The following is a 26,213-nucleotide window of genomic DNA, read 5'->3' as shown; positions in this document are numbered from 1 at the left end:
ATTAAATTTCCTTTATTCTTGACTCTTCACTTTGTAGCCTTTTGATCTATTTTTCTCCGGCCTAGGGTTCCACTAAAAGTTTTTAACTAATAATTAAATGACGTTAACAATAAGATAGAAAAAGAGAAAGCAAAGCAACTACAAATGGATCTATACAATGTAGTTACCTATAGGAATTGATATTATGAATAACCAAATGAACATATCTTGTCAAGTGGAATCCGACCCACCGAGCAAATATATTATCACATCGTAAAAGATAAGAGTGTGAGGGGCACACATATCGCACGCTAGCTGCTAGAACTGCTGGCCGCAAAAACAATTTCTTATAATTGTCTGATTGCTTACTTTGAGACCAAAGATTTTCGGTTCTGCTAATTTCAGCTACATGGATGGTCACAAAAAGTGGACGAAATTTGTGAGGGGGATTTAATTTGCACCTATGAATTTCGACCGCAAATGATTCTTAAATAAATACTCCAATTTTATATAGTGGTGCACAACTATTCAGTAATATAAATTCTCAGAGATGACCCTAAGTAAAAGAATAATTTAAGAAACCAATTTTACTAGTCGCACAGACCCCTTTAGGGGCCATCGAATTTTCAAGGACCGATCTAAATAAAAATAGGATACCTCTGAATTATTTTGTCAAAAGTCTTTAATGACCCACTTCCTCATTGCTGTCATAATAATAATATGCATGTGAAATCCCTTAGGAAGACTTTTTTTTCTTTTACTAAGAGACATTAGACAAGTGGACTGGATACTAGACTTTTTTTTCGTTTCTTATACTCCGATCTAAGCGAACTACATAACCAACCGGTACTGTTAATATAAATATATAACTAATGGTGTTCTAGGCTCTATCATTACTAGAAAAGTGGTAATTTTCAACGTGATTTTCGTCATAAATACGTCACAAATCTGAATTTGTGACGGATTTATTATGAAAACCTAATGTTGGAAAAAGCCCTATAGGAAAGTCTTTGCAACTCATTAACGCTATGTTGGAAATTTGTAACGCATTTCCTATGATCCCTAATTATTCTTGTAAAGATTTGTGACGTATTTGCAACAGAAATATGGCGTTGGAAATTTACGGTGACGCATTTTCTACGTTATTTTTTTTTAGAATTTGCAACGCATCTGTAACAAAATTTTTATTAAAAATAAAAAAAAAAACTAGAAAATCTAACGTTCTGGAAAAACCTTTTTTTCCTGAAATTTGCAAGAAAAATCACCAAAAAATATCCCAAAAGGATTAAAAAGCTTGCTTTAAATTCACCAAACTTCGGAAATAATACGTAACACAAGGTCTAGCTAGTATTTTTAAACCACAAAATTAACCAACTTTTAACATGAGTATATGTCTAGAATGATAAACAAATGATAACTAGTTACGAGGACGCCACTTCTTCGTAATCTCACCATGTGTGGCTGACACCGTATGGTCGTGACTCTTCATCAAGTGGGTCAACCAGTCAACCTTCCTACCAGTTTGTGTGATTGCCAAAGTCTCGTAAAGGTCACAGAGTGTTTCAAGCTTCCAGTCTTCTTTCTCCACATTCACATAGAACTGTTTGACAGCTTCGAAAATCGAAAGTGAGTTCGTCACGCTTCACAAGAATCCTAACCGGTTTGTTCATGAACTTTATAGTAATTTCCAGAAGAAGAAGCTCTGGTGGCATTGCTGCAGAAAACACATCAACCTGAACCTTTGATGGTAACAACTGGAAGATATCATAGATCTGGAACAAGAAAAACCACTTGTTAGCCATTGCTGATTACTCCTAGTAAAATGTAATCTGACCATATATATATATATATATATATATATATATATATATATATACCTGATCTTTTAACCCACTTAAAAGCATTTCATCAACCTCATCAAGAACAAACATCTTGATGTAATCAACATGTCAAAAACACATCCGTGTGTGCTAACAACAACGTGGACCCCGACTGAGAGAATATGTTGGTTCTCACGAACACTAGTCCTATCCACACAAGTATGAACCTTCACACGAAGGTAGTCACCGAGGACGCGCATGAATTTCTCAATCTTGTGTTCAAGTTTACGAGTTGGTGCTAACACCAAGGCCAGACATTCACCGTATTACAATTAAGTTGTTGGTGAAAACCCGGTTAATCTCTTAACATCATACTTAGTTAGATTAGATTATTACTTAGCGGTTATAAACTACGAGGACCAAACTTGACAAAGACAAAGATGATAACTACCATCATTAACCGAAAAGGTGTGTCTCTTCCTCACACCATTTCCGACCGGTACAAGGCACAAGGAAAGAAAAGACGCACCGGTTGGATGAACGGACAAGAATCATCACACCTCTTCAAGGATTGATCACAACCACACATCCAAGAGACATGACTTTTCACGAAGAGACGCGTCTATTCACTCGTACCCGTAGAAAACTACAAATAGGATCATGTAGTTTCATTTGTAATTACTTTTACTCTCAATTCGATTTGTACATACATTCAAGTTATTGTTTATGCAAGTTTATTATTCACGCTCATTTTAGAGATCAAGATCCATTTCGGGCCAACAAATTGGTATCAGAGCATCAGGCTCTAGGCGTGGGAATCGCAAGGCATCGTAGGGAATTCGCGATCAGGTTTTATTTTCGTTTTAATTCGCAAAAGTTCATTTCAGAATTTTTTTTAGTTTCGGTTCTTGTATAATCGGTTGAACCGAAGGGTTAGGAATCTAGGGTTTATTTTGATTCCGGGGTTTAGTGCGAATTAGTTTGGTTTGGTTGTTTTGGTTATTACACGATTCGGGTAATCGGGATTGTGAGATCTATTGAAAACAAGGAAATAAAAGTTTAGTAGAAGTGAAGATTGTTCGGCAGGAAGATATGTCAGGAACATCCGGACAAAATCCGATAATAATACAGAAAGAAGGAAATTCTCTTTCCCAGTTTCAGTGTCCGATTCTGAAACCAACAAACTATACGGTTTGGGCTATTCGTATCAAGACGATTCTTGAAGCGAATGGTTTATGGGAAACGATTGAACCGACAGAAAATGCAACGGTAGACACTAAGAAAGACAAGTCTGCAATTGCATATCTGTTTCAAACAATACCAGAAGACGTTGTATTGCAAGTTGCAAGTTGTAAAACTGCAAAAGAAATTTGGGATAATTTAAAGGTTAGACACGTTGGTGTTGATCGGGTACAAAAGGCGCGTATGCACACGCTATTATCAGAATTTGAATTGTTGCAAATGAAGGATGACGAAACTATTGATTCGTTTACTGCAAAGATTAATAGTATCGTTACCTGAGCAACTGAAGTAGGAACGACATTAAGTCAACCGACTCTAGTACGCAAACTTCTAAATGGCGTACCAGATAAGTTTACTCAAATCGTTGCCTCCATGGAACAATACTCTGATCTAGAAACTATGACGCTAGAAGAAGCGGTCGGAAGGTTAAAAACGTATGAAGAACGACTCAGGTTAAAGAAAGGAAATCAAGGAGAAAGCCAAGATAGGCTTATGTTCACACATAATGATAACACCAGAGGAAGACAATCTGGAAACCGCGGACGTGGTAGGTTTAACCAAACGCGTGGAAATTGGCGAAACAACTGAAATAGGCAAAGTCCCAAAAACGAAGGATCTACATCTAGATCTAGAAATGGAAATTCTAGAAATTGGAGGAAGTTTGCAAGAACCGACCTAAGTAAGATCCAATGTTTCAAGTGTCAGAAGTTTGGACACTTCAAGAAGGACTGTTCTGAGAAAGACGAAGTACAAGAACATTCAAACCTCGTCGAGAAAGACGAAGCACCCGTATTGCTAATGGCAATACAAGAAGAAAATGTTCAAGAAAGGGCTCTGCTAAACGAGGAACGTATAAAACCAATAAGTTACGCCTCAGAAAATGAAAATCTATGGTACTTAGACAACGGGGCTAGTAACCACATGACAGGAGTGCGAAGTCACTTCAAGGAATTAGATGAAACGGTGATAGGACAAGTACGGTTCGATGATGGGTCACACGTAGAAATCAAAGGCAAAGGTTCAATACTACTGGAATGTCTGAACCAAGAACAAAAGATCGTTTCACAAGTATACTACATTCCAAGTCTGAAAAGCAACATATTGAGCCTCGGACAACTTACTGAAATCGGTTGCAAAGTGGTTATGGACGGAGACCTACTTACTATCCGAGATCGAAATAGAAAGCTACTAATGCGAGTCAAGAGAATGAAGAACAGGCTGTACAAAGTGAAACTAAAGACTGGAAAACCAATCTGCCTACTCTCAAAGACCGAAGACATAGCATGGTTATGGCACGCAAGGTTAGGCCATCTACACTTCGATGCTATCAAGGAAATGACTCGTAAGAACTTGGTACATGGAGTTCCCCAAATAAGTCATGCTAGTCAAGTCTGTGACGCATGCTTATTAGGAAAGCATAGTAGGGCACCATTCCCAAATCAGGCAAAGTTCAGATCTTTAAAACCTCTAGACTTAGTCTATGGAGATTTGTGTTGTCCTATAACTCCACCAACACATGCTGGGAAGAAGTATATATTCTTACTTGTAGACGACTGTACTCGCTACATGTGGGCATATTTACTAACTTCCAAGGATCAAGCATTCGAAACATTTAAGGAGTTCAAAGAAAAGGTGGAAAAGGAATCGCAAACCAAGTTAAAAATGCTAAGGACGGATAGAGGAGGTGAATTCACATCGGCTGAATTCAACAAGTATTGCAAAACCAACGGCATAGCAAGACAGCTTACAGCACCATATTCCCCACAGCAAAATGGAGTAGTAGAAAGGTGAAACAGGACGATGTTATCCACTACTCGCAGTATGCTAAAGGCAATGAACATGCCACAGAACTTTTGGGGTGAAGCAATACGACACACGATATACGTACTAAACAGGGTTCCAACAAAAGCCCTGGTAAACAAGACACCATATGAAGCATTGAAAGGAAGGAAGCCAAATTTAGAACACTTGAAGGTTTTTGGCTGCACTGCTTACGCTAAGGTACTACCACTTCAACAAAAGAAGTTAGATGATAGAAGTACACCTATGGTTTACCTTGGAATGGAAGAAGGATCAAAGGCATACAGATTATATGATCCAGCAAAAAACAAGATATGTGTCAGTAGAGACGTAAAGTTCATGGAAGGTCAACCATGGAACTGGAATAGTTATATGGAGACAGTAAATTCAGGGAATCCCGAATGGACAAACTTTGTCATTCAAGAAGATGACAACCCACCAGAGTTAGAGGAAAATGAACCAAGTACTCCTGGCAGTAGCGGGCCACATCATGATGATTCAGGAGTAGATCAGACAGAAGAACAAGACTCCTATGTAACCCCGCCAGCACATTCGTACAATCAGAACTCAGCAGGAAGTTCAAGCAGATTATCAAGTGGAGGTCCATCTACCTCTGAAAGTACAACAGAGAGTATTAGTGACACTCCAGTAAGACTAAGAAGTCTCGAAGACCTGTACGAAGAAACAGAGGAAATTCATGTAGATCCACAAGAATTATTACTCGCTGAAGAAGAACCAAGGAATTACAAGGAAGCATCTAGTGACAGAAAGTGGATTGAAGCAATGAAGGCTGAGTTAGACTCAATAAACAAGAATAACACTTGGAAATTGACAGAATTACCAAGTGGTCACAAGGCAATAGGTTTAAAGTGGGTATTCAACACTAAGAAAGATGCAAGCGGAAACATTGTCAGATACATGGCAAGGCTAGTCGCAAAAGGATGTGTTCAGCAACACGGAATAGACTTTGACGAAGTCTTTGCACCAGTAGCACGTATGGAAACAGTACGACTAATGTTGGCTTTAGCAGCATATCAAGGTTGGGAGGTACATCATTTAGATGTGAAATCTGCATTCTTACACGGAGACCTCAAGGAGGAAGTCTATGTATCACAACCAGAAGGATTTGTAAAGCCAGGAAATGAAGGAAAGGTTTACAGACTATCAAAAGCACTGTATGGATTGAGACAAGCACCAAGAGCTTGGAATACAAAGTTAGATCAAACCCTAAAGTCACTTAACTTCAAGAAGTGCACTTTAGAGAATGCAATCTATACAAGGACAAGTGAAAATTCTACGCTAATAGTTGGAGTCTACGTTGATGACTTGATAGTAACTGGAACATCAAAGAAGGAGATAGACATCTTCAAATCTCAGATGAAGAACAAATTTGATATGAGCGATCTAGGATTGCTAGCATATTATCTGGGAATAGAAGTAATTCAAATAGGGGGTGGGATAGGCATCAAGCAGACTGGATATATCAACAAGATACTCAAAGACGCCGATATGTTATCCTGCAATGACACAAAGACTCCCATGACTCCAGGAACTCAATTAACAAAGACTGAAGAAGGAGATCTAGTAGATGCAACACATTACAGAAGCCTGGTAGGTTCTCTCAGGTACTTATTGCACACAAGGCCAGATCTATGTTATCCAGTCAGTCTACTTAGTAGATTCATGCAAGAACCAAAGGAACAACACTTGAAAGCAGTAAAGCAAATACTACGTTACATCAAAGGAACTAAAGAGCATGGAATCATCTACAAGAAGCAAGGAGGATGTAAGATTACAGGTTATAGTGATAGTAGTTTTGGAGTTAATACAGACAAAGGAAAAGGAACAACTGGTCTGGTATTCTACTTTGGAGAATCACCTATAACCTGGTGTACACAGAAGCAACAGACAGTGGCACTTTCATCATGTGAATCAGAACTCATGGCGGCCACTGCAGCAGCATATCAAGCACTATGGCTTAAAAGATTGTTAAGTGAAATCACAGGCTGGAAGGAAGAAAAGATAACACTCAGAGTAGATAATGTTTCAGCAATAGCACTCATGAGAAATCCAGTCTTTCATGGAAGAAGTAAGCACATTGACACACGCTATCACTTCATAAGGGAATGTGTGGAAAACGAAGATATCACTGTGGAACACATAAGTAGAGAACTACAACGAGCAGATATACTAACAAAGGCACTAGCAAGGATCAAGTTTGCTACAATGAGGGAACTGCTCGGGATTCAAGACTTAAAGCAACTTATGGATGTTCGAGATTAGGGGGGTGAATGAAAACCCGGTTAATCTCTTAACATCATACTTAGTTAGATTAGATTATTACTTAGCGGTTATAAACTACGAGGACCAAACTTGATGTAACACCTCGAATTTTTGTGTCCAATGATGTGTTAACACGTGTCATTTGCTTACACGTGGCATCTATAATAAATAAAGGACTAATTTTGACAAACCTTGAAAGTATATAAATTCGAGGGTTATAAATGTCAACAAGGGTAAATATACTGTATAGTAACCCTAAATAAATGCTTGTACCTTCAAACGAATAAATCATAAATCGTACGGAAACGAAACGCGGAAGAAAGTGAGAGATTACGAGCTAGAGGGGTTAACTGTGTCAACATGTTTAATATTACCTCTGAGTGACCCTTTAACGTTCCCAAGGCTTCGTAACAGTATTATACGCTCACTAGAATATACTGTATAAATTCCGCGAAGTTCCGTCTTAAAACGAAAGAGTTATACTCAAATTCGTACGAGAGGGGTTAAAAGCGTCAACAGTGAAAGTTAAGGCTTTCCAAATAACTAAATTAACTAACCGGGGACTTAATAGCGCGGGTAAATAACACGAGGCCCCTATCGGTAAATAACCGAGGGCCAAACCGCAAAGTTACCCCTTCAAACCCGAAAGGTCAGGTAAATCATTACGAAAGATTTCGTTATTAATTACCAGGATTTCGTAATCATTTCAAAAGATTTTAAAAATCTGAAAAACAGGCCTCACGCGACCCGCATTGCATGTTGGTTAAGTTGAGCGGGCCGCGCGCCTCCTATTTTACTCGCCTGATATTTAGAACCCAGGCGGCCCGCATTATAAACGCCTGGAACTCCCATGCGGGCCGCATTAGACGCCCAGATGCAGAAACATTGTAACTACTTGACCTTTGGACCCTTTGAACGACCAACAACCAATTAATGGGGCATGGGCACTCTATGCTCGACCCATAACACTCTAGGCCACCTGCCCATCATCCATGGTCACTTATAGACCAATGTGTGATGATCTTGGAGCTTGGTTTGCACTATAAATAGGCATACTTGTTCACAACTTAGAACACACCTCAAAACTCATTCATCTGATCATTCCAAGAGCTCTAAAGTGTTCCTCTGTGTTCTTAAGTCTTGCCTTAAACTTCTGTAAGTGATCTAACCCTTGTGGTTTCACATTTCCATAGTTATAGCCTAAAAACACAACCGTCGTAACTAACGGTTGTCATTGCAATAACTTGCAAATGGTTCAGTCTTATGACGAATCAAAAGTGGTTATGAGATGGTATTTATGTGGGTAATAAACCTCTAAAAAGGTTCCCCCTGATCACCACTCTAACTATGTCAGATATCGAGTCAAACGTGCGGTTAAAAAGTCAACAGAAAGCTATTTTAGCGATTTATGCATAATCTGTAATGTATATGTTATGAAACCTGTTTTGACACTTATAAAACATGATATTAAGTATATAAACTTGTTTGCGCTCGTTTGAATCGACCATTTGCTATATTGAACCGGTTCGGAGCCGAATGTCGCAAAAGTTTGACTTTTGCTTTGACTTCAGTTCTGACCCGTTTTAGTGAGGTATAAATATACCTTAAGACTCTCTTAGGACCAGGTCACATGTCGGTATAAACCTCTGTGATCGGTTCATGAGTTATCCGAGTCTTTTGCGCAATTCCGTCATTCGCCTAAAAGTTGACCGTAACGGCCTTTTTAAAATTAAAACGAGTATTTCGGACACGTGAACGGACCAAAACCTTGCTTATTAAATTATAAGCATGTCCTTAAAGTTTCACGTCAATCCGAGGTCTAGAATGAGAGTTATGCTAAATAGCGCAAATTAAAATAAACTTTAGTAATAAACGGCGCAATTAGCATAACACCTATCTAAACCAAGATTTCGTCACCAAAACTTTTACCCACTGTATTAAAATAATATTTTGAGAATTTTAAAGATTTTTAATAATTTTTACCTCGCTCATAACCTGCGGTTATGGCTACGGTTCGGTAAATACCGAATATGCCCTTTTTGGCCAAAACATGAGTTCTACAAGGTCTTTTGACCCGATTCCAGTTGCTACTGGTTCTAAATAATAAATAAAGTATTTTAAGCTTTATAAGCTATTCGGGAAACTCAGATTTCCTGTAGAACTCGAAAAGCCCTTTTAAAGTCTTTAAAATGACCGAAAAGCCCCTACGGGGCATAATATTAACTTAAACTCGTTACGGGCGTCACGGAAGGTATCCTACTGATACCACAACCCATTTAAGGCATATTGACTTGGGAAATAAGCGTACGACTCTCATGGTTAACCGTTTCGCCTTTTGCGCGCACGGTTCGGCTTATGAAACTAGTTTTCATAAATTAGCCGATAAGGGTCAAATTATATTATTTGAACCCCAAAATCCAGAGTGTGAACCATTAACCCATATAAAACAAGTCTCTGAAGTTGTTGGGTCAGAATCGCACTCCATTCTCGGTTTTCGCCTTTTCGCGCGATTAAACCATATATATATATATATCGGAACCAACCGGTCTAGGCTACGGCCATTATAACGACCCGTTAGGATTCTAAGAGGTTAATTAAAACCTTCGTTCCAGATTAGGAGCCCCAGTAAAAGCTATCGGTGATTTAATCCAAAATAAGGAAATATACTTGCAAAGGTAAATACTTTAACTTATTTCCCCTATATGGGCTTGGGTTACGGTATATTAATACCGCTTGATTGAGCATTATATTCATCCATCGCTTAGGTGGTTAATTAAATAATATGATCGGCTCATTTAAACAGTTTTGTTGCTTATAAGCCTTTGGGGGGTTTAATGACCGTTGTCCCGGATATCCTTGGCATCATTTTACGAAATGGCCACGACCATCGACATCCCGGTGTAGGCGTACACCCGGTATAAAGTGTCGACATTAAATTTAAAAGACGTAGCCGTTGGTTTTTATACTACGGTTTTACGCAAACGTGGCGTGTCTATAAATCTTTAACCCGGCACGACCCGGGCTACTGAACGCATAAAAGAACATGTAAAACGTTCACAAGATTTTATCATAATTTTCCCAAGTTATAAAAGAGTTTGTGCCTTTTGCATTCAAATCAATTTTAAATAAACATTTTCAAATGTGTCAGTTGAATGTATTTACCAGTGTAAACTGACGTATTTTCCCCAAAAAGATTAAGTGCAGGTACCTAAACGTAAATTGGTTGGTATTAGCTCCCTAGCGTCGTGATAAGTCTCGCAAGCTTGATTGCAGTATCTGATGGAACAATACTCTATGTTTATTTACGATCCGCTGTGGATATATTCAACTTCTGTAATACATTTGATATTACAACCTGAGGTTGAAGTTTATATATTTATCTTTAAGCTTCCGCTGTGCATTATATAATTGTGTGGTTTGACTATATTGTTGCCAACATCGTCACGGTAATCCCCCACCGGGCCCACCGGTGAGACACGTGGAAATCGGGGTGTGACACTTGACAAAGACAAAGATGATAACTACCGTCATTAACCGAAAAGGTGTGTCTCTTCCTCACACCATTTTCGATCGGTACAAGGCACAAGGAAAGAAAAGACGCACCGGTTGGATGAACGGACAAGAATCATCACACCTCTTCAAGGATTGATCACAACCACACATCCAAGAGACATGACTTTTCACGAAGAGACGCGTCTATTCACTCGTACCCGTAGAAAACTATAAATAGGATCATGTAGTTTCATTTGTAATTACTTTTACTCCCAATTCGATTTGTACATACATTCAAGTTATTGTTTATGCAAGTTTATTATTCACGCTCATTTTAGAGATCAAGATCCATTTCGGGCCAACAGTTGGAGGATGCCCGAGTAAAAGTTATGCTTTTTCCGCTCCCAAATTCTGCTTGTTGAATGACGTCAAGATCCTTGGTCAATATGGCGTCTCAAAACCTGCGATGACACATCAAAACCCAACTTTTAATTCTGTATATTTTTGGGCAATTTATGCAATCTTATCACCAGTCCTACCATATGCATATACACCCCTCAGAAGATTTTCTCGTAGACCCATAGCATCAAATCCTGTCCATCAGCTGAAAGGCTGCATCATTGGCAAAAAAAATTCATCTTTAAACACTACATGCCTACACTCCTCCACTTAAACAAAACAAGACACCTCACTAACAAGTAGCCATCAATTTTCTTCGATGAAATAACACAAAGTCTGGAAACTTACAGCCTGCTCATTTTGGAGTCAAAGTGTCGGGCATCAAATTGGGATCTTCCTGGTGCTACGCCTGCCATGGCTACAAAAAATGACAACAATTATCTTAAGCAGTTCAACATAAGAAGTTTTCATATATCAAACTAAACACTTCGGTATCTATCATTTTGTTCCTTTGCTGGGAATCGAAGAGAAGATGGAACAGAAACCTGGAGATTACAGAGATGCTATCGCTGCTCAATTAGCAGCCATAGGAGCGCGACAAGATTCAATTTTTTGTAGCCATGAAAAATGATGTTGAAACAATCAAGGCCCAAATGTGTGGAACATCCGCTATCATGGTACATTCTAGTCCAGCGATTGATCTTATCATCCCTACTCACATTGCTCATCTTAAACATTATTTAGAACCCGAGGATGAACCTCAAGGCCGATTGACAAATCTGGTCAAGGGAACCATACCATACTCTCCATCATTTTCCGCCTCTACAGTCTGCACCCCCATCTCCTCTAGCACAACCCCCAACAGTAGCATCTTGTAGGTCCGTTTTTCTCAGAGGATCTATTACGAAACCTAATCCCTGTTTATCACAAACACGGCCACGAGTGCGGAATCCACGTGACGGTGCAAACCAAACCAAACAAAGCAGTGCACATAACACAACAGATAACCAAAGATTCACTTTAGATTAAAAGGACGAGAACAACATCAAACACATACACACAATGCTTGAACAATAAACTCTCAGTAGTAGTCTCTCTATGCTCTCATGCCTTAACTGTTAAACATACTAAGCTATATATACTGTCCAGCGACAAACCTTGATAGACGAAGGTTCATGTGTGACGAAGATAGAACCTTCGCCACACACAAACTTAGACGAAGATAGAAGGTTCGCCAAGCAGTGGTTTGACGAAGATAGAGCCTTCGTCAAACACTAAACAAGGACATAAGAAACCACTAACTATAGTTAAACACTATGCACACAAGCATGTGTTTAACAAACTTTACAAATACAGAGACAAAACGTCATACCAAGTAGGATAGGAGGATATCTGAGTAGGTAGACTTGACGGAACTTACAGACTCGATAACAAAAGACTAAATAACATACATCGTAAACAAGACAAAGTTACAGACACATAAATGCACCAACAAACTCCCCCTTGTCTGTTACTTGGTCTTCGATCTTTGAGTCTTCAGTGTTTCTTCGACCTTGTTCTTCCGGCGTGCTAAGTGCTGCTACACCGTTTTGGTTTCCAGTTCCACCAACACCCGAGTTTTCGAATTTCTTCATGATGAAAACTCAAGGAGCGAGTGGGACATTCTTTCAAATGGTGGATCTTTACTAATCGGTGAATTTCAGAATGTAGCTGATAACCTCCTTTAGTGTAGCTTTTCGATTTTCCTTGAAATTCCGAAGCTCGCTAATTACAGATCTGGCACAGGGGTTATATTCATTCATATGCACCAGTCTTTTAATCTTTTAGCAATTGATCGTTCTGATCAATCACTTCCTTATGTGCACCACACCATATTCCAGGAGGTTGTCAAGTGTTCTCGCGTTCATAATCGCCAAATCCCCTTTTTCTTTTTTCTTTTAGGAGCCATTATGTACAAGATGAACATCTTCAGATCCATTCTGTACAAGATAAACATCCAGTAAGATCAAATGATTTTGCAGTTTCATGATGCATATATGTATACATATTCAAGCAGGAATCTGTATATATATACACACTGTTAAAAAGGGTAAAACTTTGATAAACGGCGAAGACTAAATCTTCGTCACCTCAGCTTGACGAAGAATCACTGGTTAATAAAAATCAACTTTAGTCAACACAGACTGTTTCTTCTTTGACCATATTAAGTTCGTCATTCAAAACAGAAATTTTTGGAAATTTCGTCACAATGATCCTTCGCCGAAATTTCATAACAAGGATCCTTCGCCGAACTGAGTTGAATCACAGATGACTCAACATAAAAAATGACCAAAGACAGAAACACAGTCAAGTGACTATAATGAGAACTCAAGGCATAGATTTTTAACCAAAAACTTTCATGAAAAGCATAACAACAACAACCATACCCAGATTCCAAAACAAATAGCAAATGCTTAAAATCCCCTGTTTTAATCTAATCGAATATATGTATTTCAAACATTTTAAACAAACCACATCACAAAAACAATCTTAGTTCATCATCAAAAATCAAAAACCCAGTCTTAATAAAAAGAGACAAACAGATCATCACAAACAAACCATCATAATAACTAAAACCTAAACCCCTGTTTATACCCGAGACAAAAACCCAGAAGCATATAGCTACCAACACATGATTATCAGAGATATTCATATATTAAACAAGATTCAATGTTAAAATGTGAAACAAAACTGATAAATCTGTGGAATGATCAAGATCAATGAGATTTGAGGGTTTCACAATCATCTAACAAGAACAGAGGGTTAAACATCGTCTCGATCATGCTTAAGATACGTGATTTTACCTTTGATCATCAAAATAACAACAAATGGATCAACAGGTTTGAGTTGGTTAGAGGATTCAATGAAGGTGATGATGGTTGAGCAGGTGTTTGGGAGAAGAGCTTTTTGAGAACTGTGAAGTGATTTTGAAAAGTGTGACACCAATAATGCACAGGGGGAATCTTTTTATAAACGGTCCCACGACGAAAGTTCAATAACGACGAAGGTTTCTCATGGGCTCGGCGAAGTTTGGTGTTGGGCCAAAGTGAATTAGCCCATTTCTGATCTCGGCGAAGATTGAAGTTGGGCCAAAGTGAATTAGCCCACCCTTTATCTTCGACGAAGCTTGAATGTTCGCCGACCAAGGAAGTTCGTCAAAGACCTTAATGAATCTTTGTTGACCAGTCAACACAAAAACACAAATGTTTGAATTTTGAAAAGATTTTGTCTTGTGTTTGATTTATCAAATGCAAAAGGACATTTTACGAAGTAGTGAGAAAATCACAAGCAAGTCGGTTTCTGGCTTTCCTGCTTAAAACTTCGAGTTTCAACTTCGGCTTATCAAAAATGAACTTTACAATTTAAACTAAGACAAAATTTAAAAATGCGGTAAATTAACTAAAAGCATTAAGATACTGTACAGATGCAAACTTTTTGCGGAGTTCCAAGGTAAGAGAATCATTACAGCTTACGGTCTTTGTCAACACGGTTTATGATTTCTGTTTAATGCTTTAGATAAGTATCCTACCACAATTATCGGTAGTGTTATCCACATAAGCTCAACTTATCAGATGTAATCATAATTAGGAGATATGATTTATGGTAGAATTATACTTACTTGTCGGTGTTCATCCACTCACGACACATTCCCGTATCAAGGTATGCACGAGAGTTCATCTTACCGGTGAGTATACTGCTTATCATCCGTTTGACCGTATAAAAATGTGAGAAACTCACTTATTCTGATTAAAAACAAGCGCTATGTGATAGAATCACTTATTGATGAGGAACTTGATTTTCAGATGCATGAGGGCACAAGAGAAAGTCCGTGAACAGGTCAGTACTAACGTACAGCAAAGTGGTGAACTTGACTCCCGCAAAGAACCAGGGATATATTATCACTTATTTTGATTGGACATGTGATTGTTGATCACTTATTGAGGTCGTATGCAATATGTACACGTATGTATAGTATCATGGAAGATCTAGACTTCGTCTCCGTTATTTTCGGTAAAAGATACAACCATGATACCCGGATGATAAGACAGCATAAAGACCGCATATCTCAGAACCTCGGCAATCTCTCAAACGAAATTTCGGTACTAAGACCATATGCCAATGAGCGGTTCCCACCTTGACTTGAAGTCAGTTAGGTTTATATCATCCTGCAAATTTTAGTACGATTCTGAGCCTACCGATACATCGTTAGTAGAGCTACCTATCATTTTTCAATTTTGTTTTTGACCATATTGATAGACCACATCAGTGATTATCATCACTTTCCCTTCTTTTATCCAAGAAACTCATTTTTGATTTTCTATTGTTTTTGAATTTTTAAAAATTTTTCAAACTGAAAGACAGAAAGTAAAGACATATTTTTGGATTTTTGAATTTTTCACATGTTTTTGTATTTTCTGAAATTTCTCCCCCTAAAATGCGAAAAGATAAATAAACTGAAAATCTTTTTGTAGTTTTTGAGTTTTTAAAGAAAATATTTACAAAAACGATCTGCCGAAAGAAGTTTTACTCTTGTTTCACCTTAATGCTCTTATACCACTTGTAGGTCCGTTTTTCTCAGAGGATCTATTACGAAACCTAATCCCTGTTTATCACGAACACGATCACGAGTGCGGAATCCACGTGACGGTGCAAACCAAACAAAGCAATGCACGCAACACAACAGATAACCAAAGATTCACTTTAGATTAAAAGGACGAGAACAACATCAAACATATTCACACAATGCTTGAACGATAAACTCTCAGTAGTAGTCTCTCTATGCTCTCATGCCTTAACTATTAAACATACTAAGCTATATATACTGTCCAGTGACGAACCTTGATAGACGAAGGTTAATGTGTGACGAAGATAGAACCTTCGCCACACACAAACTTAGACGAAGATAGAAGGTTCGCCAAGCAGTGGTTTGACGAAGATAGAGCCTTCGTCAAACACTAAACAAGGACAGTAGATAACTAGGTTAACAGAAGACATAAGAAACCACTAACTATAGTTAAACACTATGCACACAAGCATGTGTTTAACAAACCTTACAAATACAGAGACAAAACGTCATACCAAGTAGGATAGGAGGATATACGACTAGGTAGACTTGACGGAACTTAGAGACTCGATAAAAAAAGACTAAATAACATACATCGTAAACAAGACAAAGTTACAGACACATAAATGCACCAACACATCTCCACCACCTGCATCTAGCACCCCACCACATATTACCGTTGAATTACCACTAAAGCAAATCGCTACCTACACATCTCCATGCCTCACTATGTCCTCAAACAAACCTCCACCATCACCAACAATCACACTGGTTCAACCAGTACCCTCCCCCGTGTTATTTACAACCACACCCATACAAGGGACAAACTTTCCAGCAACTCTTGTACCATCAATGGCATCACTGCCAACTTCAATCGGGTGTCAAAATGACCTGCCAAATCAGTATGGGATGGCACAAAGTTGGTTTTCGACACCGGCCAGCAAGAAGCTCAAAATTATACTACTTATCACCATCTCTCCATTGAACCGTTCAAGGAAAAATTGTTGACAGGAACATATCAGTTTTTGCCTAATCGACTTGAGGACAAGTCATTTCTCCTGGCGGGAAGTATTGATATGACTTTAGCTTATCAGCGGGTTGACCTATGTGGAGTGAAAGTCAATAACAGAGTCAAAGGGCGGAATTTAGGGGCTGAACTTTAGGATTCATAACTTCTCTATTTCTAATTTAAGTATTTCATTTCTACCCTAATTTTCTATGTCTTGTTTAGCTTGATTATTGAAGTGTTTTTGTATTAGAGATTAGCCATCTCGAATCAGGCCAACTATCTTATTATTTCAATAAATTAACCCTTTATTTTCCTGTATCTATCACATATTTTAGGCATTTAGATGATAGTCAAACACTTATATAAGCTACTTAAGAGTTTGTAAGTAAATTGCTACAACTCCAAGAGAACCTTATTGTTTGTTATTCATCAACTCATAGCCAACTCTCCAATATGTTCTACCCTCACCCGTTTGTTCCACAACTCAGTGCTAAAAAGCTTTAGGATTACCTTTCATGTATAACCAACACTATCAAGGAATTTCTCCTGATTATCAGTGTTAAAAAGGTTTTTATTTTTCTCCATCACGTTTCTAATCAGATAAAATCGATGAACATCAAAATTGTGAAATCTGATGAACCAAGGCATAGCTCAATCATGTTTAAGAGTCAACAAATGAATCAATGTACCTGAACGGTCGCAATTGTGAATATTCGGATGAACTAAGGCCTTGCTCAATCACGTCTGAGAGTCAACAGAAGAATCGATGTGATGTACCTGAACGGTCGCAAATGAGAAGTATCGGATGAACATCGCAATTGTGAAATCTGGGAGTGAGAATTTAGGCTATGTAAATTTTTGTCAACGTACAATGTATCAATATGTATTGTTGGCTTGAATAACCCCAAAAATGTAAATTTAAGCCCAATAGTTTTTAAATCTAATCCCAATATTCAAGTTACAAATGCGTTAGAACATTGTGACGCATTTGTGATGAAATACTTAATAGTTTTAAATAGGACCTTAAATGAACCGAACGAACACAAATAAGGTCTTTTTCGTGTTTGTTCATTAAGAAAATAAGTGTGTTCACGAACGGTTGATGAGCACTTGCCAAATGAGATTTTATGTTGGTGTTCGTTCACTAATAAAATGAATGTGTTCACGAACGGTTCACGAACACAAATAAAATCGATGAAAGTAACGGAGGCTAGAGGTAAATGACAAAGGGAGCAACATTGGAACTTGAAACCATAATCGTGGAATGGAGGCCGATGTGAATATTGATGAAGGAAAGGAGAATGATGCATAAATATAGTGGGAATAGGGTTTCCTATTTTAATTGTTAAGTTACTAAAATAATTAAAAATTAAAAAACTTTAGAAAAAAAAAGTACAAAAATCTTTCATGAACAACATCAACATGCAAACATGAACGAATGTTCATGAACACCTTACCAAACGTTAACGAACATAATCGAACGAACGAGACCTCCGTTCATGTTCGTTCATAAAACTAATGGAACGAAATTTCTTTTTCATGTTCATTCATATAACTAATCGAACAAAATTTCTCTTTCATGTTCGTTCATATATTAAACATATATTAAAAGAACGAACGTAAACAAACTTCTAGCCGAACGGTTCATGAAGTGTTAGCTGAACGATCGGTTCGTTTACAACCCTAGTTTTAAAATTTAACCTTCTTAGTGGGTTTTCGTTAGAATTGTGTAGCAAAGTAGTGTAAATGTATGTGATTATGGTAAATTTAACAAGTCTATAATTTAAGAAAAAAATCGTACAAATTTGCGACAAAATTGTAACACAATTATGGTGTTTTTTTTTGGTTTTGTTGCTATTGTGTTGCAAACTTGTCTCAAAAATAGGGTTTTTTTTTCTCATCGGAAATGTGTCCCAATTTTGTCGATATTAGCAACTCATTTTTTCCATTAGAAAATCCCATAGCAAAATGTCAGTTTTCTAGTAGTGCATCTATGTCTTTAGCTTCGAAGTGACAACCATGTCTACTATGACCTTATCTATCCAGCGAATGAGAAATGCTAATCATCAACTTGCTATTTAGTTGCTCCCGACATAATTTCAATACTTTGTATAAATAATGCACATGTGTTTGAAGTTTGGATGCAATCATCATCAATCGTTTTGAGTACTTTCTTGAACGAATTGGTGTGGAGGCTCCATCAAGGGACCGACCCTAGCCTTAGGTCGGCTCGCACGTCTTTATTTAGCAGTTAAATTAGGGTTTTAATTTAGCCGGCCCTAGTTATCTGGATGTAGGCTTGGGCCTAACTTGGGGATTAAGTTTCCTAATCATAGATTAGTCTCTATATATTGTTATCGTTGTACTTGCAATTCGTTGAGCACGTGAATAATAAAGAAACCCTGGTTGCAGCACATTGGACGTTGGTCAGCCTACCGAACCTCTTTAATCTACGTGTCTTTTATTGCTTTCGTGTGTAAGTGTTTAGTTTCGTGTGTGCGTTAAATCCTAACGATCCTAACAACTGGTATTAAAGCTTTCGCTCTTAATTGGGATCACACGAGAACCGCCGCCTCCCGTTCTTTGTCATCAGCCACCCAGTCAACCGTCGCCGCCACCCAGCGCCGCTAAGGTTTCGCCGCTGTCGTCGTTATGGTTTTCCGCTACCGTTGTAGAAGGAGTTTTGGGTTCTTTTTTTTGAAAGCTTTGACAACCAGTCCCGTGTCAACTGAAATTAGAGATCTATTTTGCAGAAGAACAGTTTCGTTGAATCAGAGAGACCGACTACAAAAACCTAGAACGAGAGTCAACCATGTTTGTTAGGTTTTATCGTTTCAATTAAGGTTTCAGTTTTGTTTATCAAGTTCGTATTTTGTTGCGTATTGAATAGACTGATTTACCGTGTTTGTTTCTATTTATCCAAAACTAGTGTTTCATTTAGTTTAGTCATTGCCATGGCTATAAACTGAAAGGTCATAATAGAGAAGTTTGATGGGAATAAGTTTGGTTGGGTAAGATGCAGATTGAAGCACTACTTTGTTGGAAAAACTTAGATGCAGTGCTTGAGGATGAGAAGCCAGAAGGTATGTCATAAGCAGTTTAGGTGAAGACGGATAAGAAAGATAGAGCAGTGATAGCGTTATCTCTGTTTGAGAATGTTGCCTATAACATCCAGAAGGACAACTAAAGGTATGATGGAAGCATTATCAAACATGTTTGAAAAGTCTTCTGCAACAATCAAGGTTTATCTTATTCTTGAGCTTGTGAATACTAGGATGAAGAAGGGTGACTCGGTAACAAATCACATCAATAACCTAAACTCGATATTGTCTCTCTTAGTGTCTGTCAATAATAAGTTAGATGATGAGGTTCAAGCCCTACTGTTATTATTAGGGTTGTCAGTCATGTAGGGTTGATGGGTTGGCGGGTTGACGGGTTGCTGTTTGACGGGTTGGGGGGTTGAAATGTTCAACCCGAACCCGACCCATATTATTATTCAGGTCAAAGATTTCAACCCTAACCCAACACATATAAATTTGGGTCAACCTGAACCCGACCACTTTAACCCATATTTTTAAACAGTCATGCAAGTTGGGGATTTATAAGCGAGTTGTTGGGTTTTAAGTGGGTTACGGATTACATGCTTAACAATGAGTATGAGTGTAACAAATATATAATATAATGTGTCAAAACTAATATTATAATAACTAACTATGTATAATAGAAACGGAAAGAAGTAAAACATAAAAGTTTTTTTTTTCTAAATAGTTAAACAGGTTAATGGGTTAACCCGAAACTGGCCCGTTTTTAATACGGGTCAACCCGAACCTGACCAACTTTTTAATGGGTTGTGTTAGTTGACCCAAACCTTTTTTTATGATGGGTTCGGTTCGGGTTGGCGGGTCGTATCAAGAATTGTCGCCCCTAGTTATTGTCCTCGTTGCTTAATAGTGTGTCCAAAATCGTACTTCAAAATCGAGGAAGTTCACGTTTGCGAAGATGCGGGATCTTATTTTGGGAGAGGATGCTCGACGCCATGGTTCAGGTGAGTCTTCGAGTTCTTTGTTGAGTATAGAGGCTAGGGGATGAAAGAATCAGCGGGGTAGTCGTCAGAGCAAGAGGAGGAGTGTTTAAAGCTCTAAAGGATGTGGTATGTTGGAATTGCAAACTTTAGGAATTAGTGTTCAAAAGAGAAGAAAGAAATAAATTCTGCAAGAGACTACAATAATGATGATGATGCATTCGGGGGCGGAACCACAGGAGGGTAGGGGTCAACTGACCCTCCGGCCGACGAAATCTCTTGTTTACATGGGAATCTGAAGTGGTCGCCTTTTTACAGCTTGACCCCTTCAAAGTCGTTTTTACAGTTTGACCCTCTCCAAGTCATTTAAATGAATAGAAAAGTGAAGATAAGATGAATGGGAAAATTTTCCAGCCGGCAATTGAGGTTGAAAACGCTGCACTGTAGGTTGCTTTTTCTAAAAGGAAAGAAGTACATAAGTAACGGAAGTGAACGACGGTTTATTTAATTGTTTTGGGTTTTTTGTTTACTTTGGCCTACCAGTTATTTAATTTATTTTAATATTTTTTTATACATATTTTTACCATTAATGACTTTTTGAAAATTATGGATAAAGATGGTTCCATTTTTTAAGGATGTGAATGGAGATTTAAGTTTCAATTTAGCTTCTACTTCAATAATTTATTTTATGTACTAGGTTAGAACCCTGTGTATTATACGGGTTGAATAAATATAATTTTATATACTAGGTAATAATATAGTTACATCTTTTAAAAACTCGTGTATTGCACGATTACAATAAACAAATGTCTTACACGAATAATGTAATCCGTTAAAACATTTCGTCATCAAGATGTGTTTTCTAACAAAAGGAACTTTAAGGTACTCATAGAACGTCATGTGTCCCTAACATTGTTTCTTTTATTATATGTATAGATATAGATATAGATTCAAAGGATGTGAATGGAGATTTGTTGATATAGATTTGTTTACCTTTTTATTTGATAATCAGTTATCATTTCATTTCATTTTTGAGTTTTATCTTTTGATTAAACTTTTTGTTATACATAATGATATATGAGTAGTTTTTATTGCCTTTTCTTTATTTATTTTGCTTAAATCAGTTGAAAAGATTTAGCTTTCTTATTAGTTTGTTTGTTTACATTTTATTTGATTGTTATTTGTTTTGAGTTTAGTACTTATTTGATTTTTTTGTTACATAAATGTAATTAGAAGACATTTTTATCAAGTAGGGATGTGCATATGTGAATAAACAAGAAAAAGGTATATCGACTCTTCATTAACAATATTTTAAAAACTTATGAAAATAATACCAAAAAGGGTTTGGTTTATATTATTTGACTGGTAAAAAATTACAATTACTACTATCATACGTTCGCCTTGTACGTAGTACGACATTTGGTTAAACTAACTGTTGTATGGGATTTAATAAAGTTATATTATGACCCCCTGGTTGTAAAGTTCTGGTTCTGTCACTGGATGCATTAGTATGTAGTGTGGAGAGCAGCGTGGATTTCTAGGGCATGGATTTTGGTGCTTCATTTCATGCTACTCACAGCAGTGAAGCACTGCATAATCTGATAGAAGGTGACTTTCGAAAGGTAAAATTAGTGAGTGATAAGATACTTGATGTTACGGGCATGGGTGACATTGTTTTGAAGACTTCGGTCGGCTCACGGACTTTAGAAGATGGCATGGTTATTCCAAGTTTGAAGAGGTTGTTGATTTCTGTCGACCCATACGTCTTAATTTGGAAGAAAAATTGGGGTTTTAATTTAGTCGGCTCTAGTTATCCCTATGTGGGCTTGTGCCTAACTTGGGGATTAAGTTTCCTAACCCTAGATTAGTATCTATATATTGATATCATTGTATTTGTAATTCCTTGAGCAACTGAATAATAAGGAAACCCTAGATTAGTCTCTAGATTGATGACATTAAAATTACCAACATATATAAAAAATGCATTTTAAGTTCTAAATCTTCTATGCTCTTTTTCGTAAGGTACGAGGCGTCTGCTGACTTCTATAATAACCCAAATGTTAACGAGGATGGGACTGGTGGTGGCTTTTCAATTTGTGGCAATGTGTCAGCATCTCAACCCTTATCAAGTTATACTCAAATTGTAGATGATCTTTTATCAGACATTAGAGATGCTACTCCAAAAACATCTAATTCATATGTAGCAAGTCTAAGGCGAATCACGTACGAAAATGCAACGGTGTATGCTATTACACAATGTGCTGAAAACATAAACCAAGACATTTGCCAAGGATGCATGAATACAGCGTACAACAAATTAAAAGAATGCCTTCCAAATACAGAGGGGAAGTATTTCGACAATGCATGTTTTGCAAGGTATTCAGAGACTCCATTATTCAATGACAACCAGACAATAGATATAACAAATATTCTAAAAGGTGAGGCTACTTCATCATTCAATTTATTGACATAAATAATTCATGACCATGTTAATGTGATATGATTTTTTGAAAAAGGACCTGTTGTCTTCCTGCATTTAAACGAAGGTTTGTAACGTTTGTGTTTATAACTTCTATATGATAGGCGTTCATTCAAACAAGGTAGCCATAATTGTTGGAGCCATTGGTGGTTTAGTTCTCTTGTTCCTTATATTTGTTTTATGCTTATTTCGCGGACGGAAGAACTCCAAGAAGGCTGGACAAGGTGATTGTATATATACTTACGCATGAGATACTTTTAATATATTTGAAATATACTTGTGGCATTATGTGAGATTTCTCTTATTATGTTCTATCAAATATATTTTTAAAGTAAATACTGATATCATCTATTCATATATGGAACATGCTTTGAACGAAGAGGATTTAAAGGGAACACTAAACTATGATTATAAGGATCTGCAGTTGGCAACTAATAATTTTAGCAAAGAAAATATTCTAGGGAAAGGAGGTTTCGGTGAAGTGTACAAGGTAATAAACTTCGTATCTGAATCCTGAGATTTTTTATCACACTTGCAGACTAAAGAGATACACAAAAGAAAATCTTATTCCTGAATCTTCATAATAGACTTCGATGAATTAAGTACCGAATTCATTGATGAAGACATTATTTAACATAAGCAACAACATATGTACGTATATAGCTATAAAACTAAAATTGTTCTTTAACTAGTTGTTTTTGGATGGTTTAACAGGCAATCATTGATGATAAGAATGTTGTGGCGGTGAAAAAACTTCATGTACAAGATGTTAGAGCAAAAGAAGAATTCGAGAATGAAGTTAAGCTTATAAGTAACATTCATCATCGAAATCTTCTTCGTCTCCTTGGATGGTCAAGTGAAGGATCTGATCTATTTCTGGTCCTCGAATATATGGCTAATTCAAGCCTTGACCAATTCCTATGGGGTAAGTTGGAGTTTAAAATCATTCATGATTGTTCACTTGAAATCTTCATTTTGCAAGTGTTGGAATGACAATAAATATGCACATAATGCAGGCGCAAAAAATGGGACTTTGGACTGGAACCAACGATATGAAATAATATTGGGGATAGCTAAAGGTCTTACTCATCTACACAGTGAATGCCATGTAAAAATCATTCACAGAGATATTAAATCAAGCAACATTCTCCTCAGTGATGATTTTAAAGCCAAAATAGCAGATTTTGGGTTGGCAATGTTTCAACCAGAAGATGAAACTCATGTTAACACCAAGTTTGCGGGGACATTGTAAGTTGCATTACTATTTAGGTTTCACTTCATTAATTTTTTTATATTGGAATTTACTTCGTTATATATAATATAATTACAGGGGATATGCAGCACCGGAGTACGTACTTCATGGTGCTTTATCAAATAAGGTTGATACTTACAACTTTGGTATCGTGATTCTTGAAATTATTAGTGGCCGAAGGTCTACTGACGTAAACTCTGATAGGCCATCCATGGAATACCTCCTTGAACATGTGAGATGCCAACTTTAAAACTAATTCCCCTTTTTGATTGTTTTTTTTTTCAATATTCCAACATCAAACTAAGAAGAAAATAATATACATAAGCAGTTAAAAGAAAAGACCATATAAATAAAAGAAGTCAACGAATGTTTCCTTCAACATTGAAACATAGCAATATATAGAAAAGAACATATAAGGTAACATATGGTACAACCACATCACATCTCTCGTAATTACTGTGTGGTCAATAACGTTGGGGTGAAACATGAAAACATAAGAGTTAAATATAAATATGTTCATTACTTAGAGAACTAGAGAAGTACCAACCTACAACCACGAGTGAGGCTATATTATATATTTATCGTAGATTTTGCAGGTATTTTGGAGATGCATATACAAAAGTCGTATTAGATTAAACTGATAACGAATAACAAATCACGTTGATTCTGCGAATACCCGTGATGATCTTCCCCATACCCCCAAAATTCAACCCAAATGGCAGAGAATTTGAAGTGAAAAGTGATTAAACTCGAAATTGATTTCTGACCATTGGAGTAACAAGAGCAATACATAAATAGAGACTAAAATTCGAAATGAGCCACAAAAAGGCCATGGGCCAAACACAAGCCAAAAAACAAAATGCATAAAACACCGAAAGAACATAAAAAGTGTTCAAAACTCCCATTAGAATGCGTTTTCTGGGGCGATTTGACTGGTCGAACGCCTAAAACGGACACCCGTAGCCAAAGTTATACTCGTTTTCGTAAATCACCCTTGGAAGCTCGATCATGGACCTCCAGAAATGTCATGGCCCGATCCTCTACACTTGGGCCTGCATCACATCTCCAATTTCTTTTTGGTATAATTGCAATACGAGTCGAATGGTATCAAGTCGTGCTACCGGTGCTCTTCTATTGATTCCTTGTTTTAGCACGAAATCCCTAGCTACAAGTCGAGCTTTGTACTTGATTGGGATTCCCAAACTATCCTTCTACATCGATGTTGAACCAATGGATTGTGACCGGCAGGTAAATCAACAAGTTCCTAGGTGCGATTCTACTCGTTTATATCGAGCTCGTTTTTCATTTTTCTCCGTTCCTCGTTGGGTAATGGTTCTTGGTAAGGAGGGTTGTTAGGAATCAATAAGAAGCATTTCCTTTGTTTCGAAGGTTATGAAAATTGTTAGGAAAAGCAGGCCCCAAATTCGAATACAAAAAACACAAGATGAACGAAGTCGCTCGAGTTTTATAACAAACCAGAGTACACACATTACAATAATCCTAACCATCTATTTATATTAAACTAAACCCAACCCTACTACGACTCAAAAACTAATTGTATAATCATTAACCTAAACTAGATAAACATGATCCATCAAATAAAATACTAATATTTATCTAGACCCAAAAACTAGTTAATAATAAATAAACCAAATTTTATCTTCAACCCTTATGAATTATCTTGAACCCACTTCAACTCATATTAGGAATAACCCAACAGGATCTGGATCTTTCATATATGTCCATATATGTCCGATAACATATGATCGTCACTTAGTTTGGTTTAGTTCAAATAATTAACTATTGTTATAGGCCAGTTGGTCCGGTTTGGTTT

The 26,213-nt window shown here is 37.2% G+C and overlaps 1 protein-coding gene and 1 pseudogene across 1 annotated transcript; one reads left to right on the top strand and one right to left on the bottom strand.

Moving 5' to 3' along the window:
* Positions 1-1,396: 1,396 nt before the first annotated feature.
* LOC110866521 lies at positions 1,397-11,431 on the bottom strand (annotated as a pseudogene).
* A 10,761-nt stretch (positions 11,432-22,192) lies between these two features.
* LOC110866522 (cysteine-rich receptor-like protein kinase 2) lies at positions 22,193-24,629 on the top strand. Its single transcript, XM_022115668.2, has 7 exons — positions 22,193-22,386; positions 22,671-23,086; positions 23,232-23,351; positions 23,460-23,617; positions 23,842-24,052; positions 24,144-24,375; positions 24,458-24,629. Exons 1-7 carry the CDS (start codon positions 22,193-22,195, stop codon positions 24,627-24,629), a joined length of 1,503 nt encoding a protein of 500 aa, XP_021971360.2.
* Positions 24,630-26,213: the final 1,584 nt, after the last annotated feature.

This window comes from Helianthus annuus, chromosome 7 (assembly GCF_002127325.2).
Source record: "Helianthus annuus cultivar XRQ/B chromosome 7, HanXRQr2.0-SUNRISE, whole genome shotgun sequence".
Classification (NCBI taxonomy): Eukaryota; Viridiplantae; Streptophyta; class Magnoliopsida; order Asterales; family Asteraceae; genus Helianthus; species Helianthus annuus.
The sequence above is the reverse complement of the archived record's forward strand: the minus strand, read 5'-3'. Positions and strand labels throughout refer to the sequence as shown.